The following is a 1,879-nucleotide window of genomic DNA, read 5'->3' on the forward strand; positions in this document are numbered from 1 at the left end:
TGTATCTTCCCTATAGTGACTTGGACAGAGTACTCCGAGGAAACGGGAGCTGGGTGTTGTAGAATTGCTTGTATTCCGTCATCTCTCTCCTTCGTCACCCCCTGAGTACCTCGACTATGAGATATATATATACTTGGGTTTACAGTCACGTGTCCTTTCCTGTACGTCTGCTCAGTCATGTTCTAACAATGGGAACCTATATAACTTAGACACAATGACCTAGACAGAGTGTGTCTAGGAAACAGGAACGGGGAGAGCACAAAAGCAATCCAGCCAATCACATGGCCGTGTTAGCTCCACTTACAACATCCCTTTCCTCCTCAATTCAAGAAAGTCTACTTTGGGCCTCTTGCGCCGAGTGTTGTATGCAGCCTCCTCCCCTCCCTCCGCCTCCTGTGGTGCCTCCTGTGGTGCCTCCTGTGGTACTACCTGTGGTGCCTCCTGTGGTACTACCTGTGGTGCCTCCTGTGGTGATATTGGCCGTGTTATTTGCCGCGTTGCCGTGTTACGGTCTTTCCTTTGTCTTGAATTGTCTCCATATCCCGCCTTCAGAGCATCTCTTCGTAGCTTTTCTCGGAAATTGGTGATGTCTTTGATTATAAAAACAGCATCAGGGAATTGCTTTTGAAGCACACTAGAAATATTCCGTGGTCGAATTGATGGAATTGCTGACATGGACTCGATTAACCGCTTCATATCATCAGTAAGTTCACGAAATGCAGCCAACGCAGTAGGGTGGGCTACAGCTTTATGGTTTGTATGACGACAGTTTTCCGGTATCGTGAGACGCCAGAGACGGTTATCTCTTGCCAAGGCATTGGCAGCAACAGCCCACTGGCAGCCTACTCTTTGTGTAGATGTCTCGCGGATCCGTCGGACAGATGGCCTGACTTTCCCTTTCACGCAGATATAGTCAACCCGTATTAGTTGGTTCTTATAGCTCTTTGATCGGCATCGTACAATGGCAAAGCCGTTATCTTTTGCCCATGACTTGAGATCTGATTCTAGTTCTTCCAGAGTATCGTATAACGGCCCAGCAACAAGTCGATGATTATTAGGAGGTCGATCAAGGAGGATAGATGGGTTACGAGAAGGTTTGGGGGGAGGGAGGGCAGGAGCAGCGGCAGCGACAGCAGCGGCAGCAGGAAGATCGCGGAGAGGGTCGGTGCGGTTAGGAGGAGAAAGCTTCGCGGACATTTTTGCCTTTGAATTGTTAGCAGGTACTTTAGAAATTCGATAGTTGGTATCAATATAGCGTACAAACCGCCTAACTTACTTGGTTTGTAGTGTACACGTTCAAATTGTTAGTGGTAGACTACACCGGACTTCAGAAGGTGTGGTCTATAATAAGATTTCGATTAATTGCGATGATGATGTTGAATTTTTCTGCTCAGATTTGGTTCCACTTAAAAAAAGAGACATGACCATTTGATTGGCTAGATTGTTGTCGGATGTGATTGATCGGCCTACCTCCTTGGTGTCTGGTGTCTGAGGCATTGAAATTTGGTGTGCGAATCCCCTCACTCCCCCGAGTTCCAGAGAAATAAATTCTCGTGGCATGATGCTCGTGGAACTCGTACTCCAATCACTGACCTAGATTCGGGTATCTCCTGGGGATCAAGTAGTTTCGTCAACCCAAGGATAAGTATTGCAGGGAATGCCTTCAGTCGGATTAACCCTGGGTAAACACAAGCATGAATACTCCAGCTTAGTTGTGCATGATAGAAGAACTTAACACTTTAGAGAAAGAATAGAGAAACAGGCTTCACCAATTCGATCAATCTGTATACCAGCACGCTTCGCTGGGGCCTCGCTGGTAAGGGCCAAGTGAAAGGCGTGAAAGTTGTACAGAGAAAACCAAACCCGATAATTATTTTGG

At 46.9% G+C, this 1,879-nt stretch overlaps 1 protein-coding gene across 1 annotated transcript; it reads right to left on the reverse strand.

Moving 5' to 3' along the window:
* Positions 1–300: 300 nt before the first annotated feature.
* HOO65_040060 (uncharacterized protein) lies at positions 301–1,197 on the reverse strand (the record flags this gene model as incomplete). The annotated part of the gene is made up of 1 exon (XM_071000571.1): positions 301–1,197. One exon carries the CDS (start codon positions 1,195–1,197, stop codon positions 301–303), a length of 897 nt encoding a protein of 298 aa, XP_070858903.1.
* Between the last annotated feature and the right edge of the window lie 682 nt (positions 1,198–1,879).

This window comes from Ceratocystis lukuohia, assembly GCF_044167205.1.
Source record: "Ceratocystis lukuohia strain C4212 chromosome Unknown Supercontig4_pilon, whole genome shotgun sequence".
Taxonomy (NCBI): Eukaryota; Fungi; Ascomycota; class Sordariomycetes; order Microascales; family Ceratocystidaceae; genus Ceratocystis; species Ceratocystis lukuohia.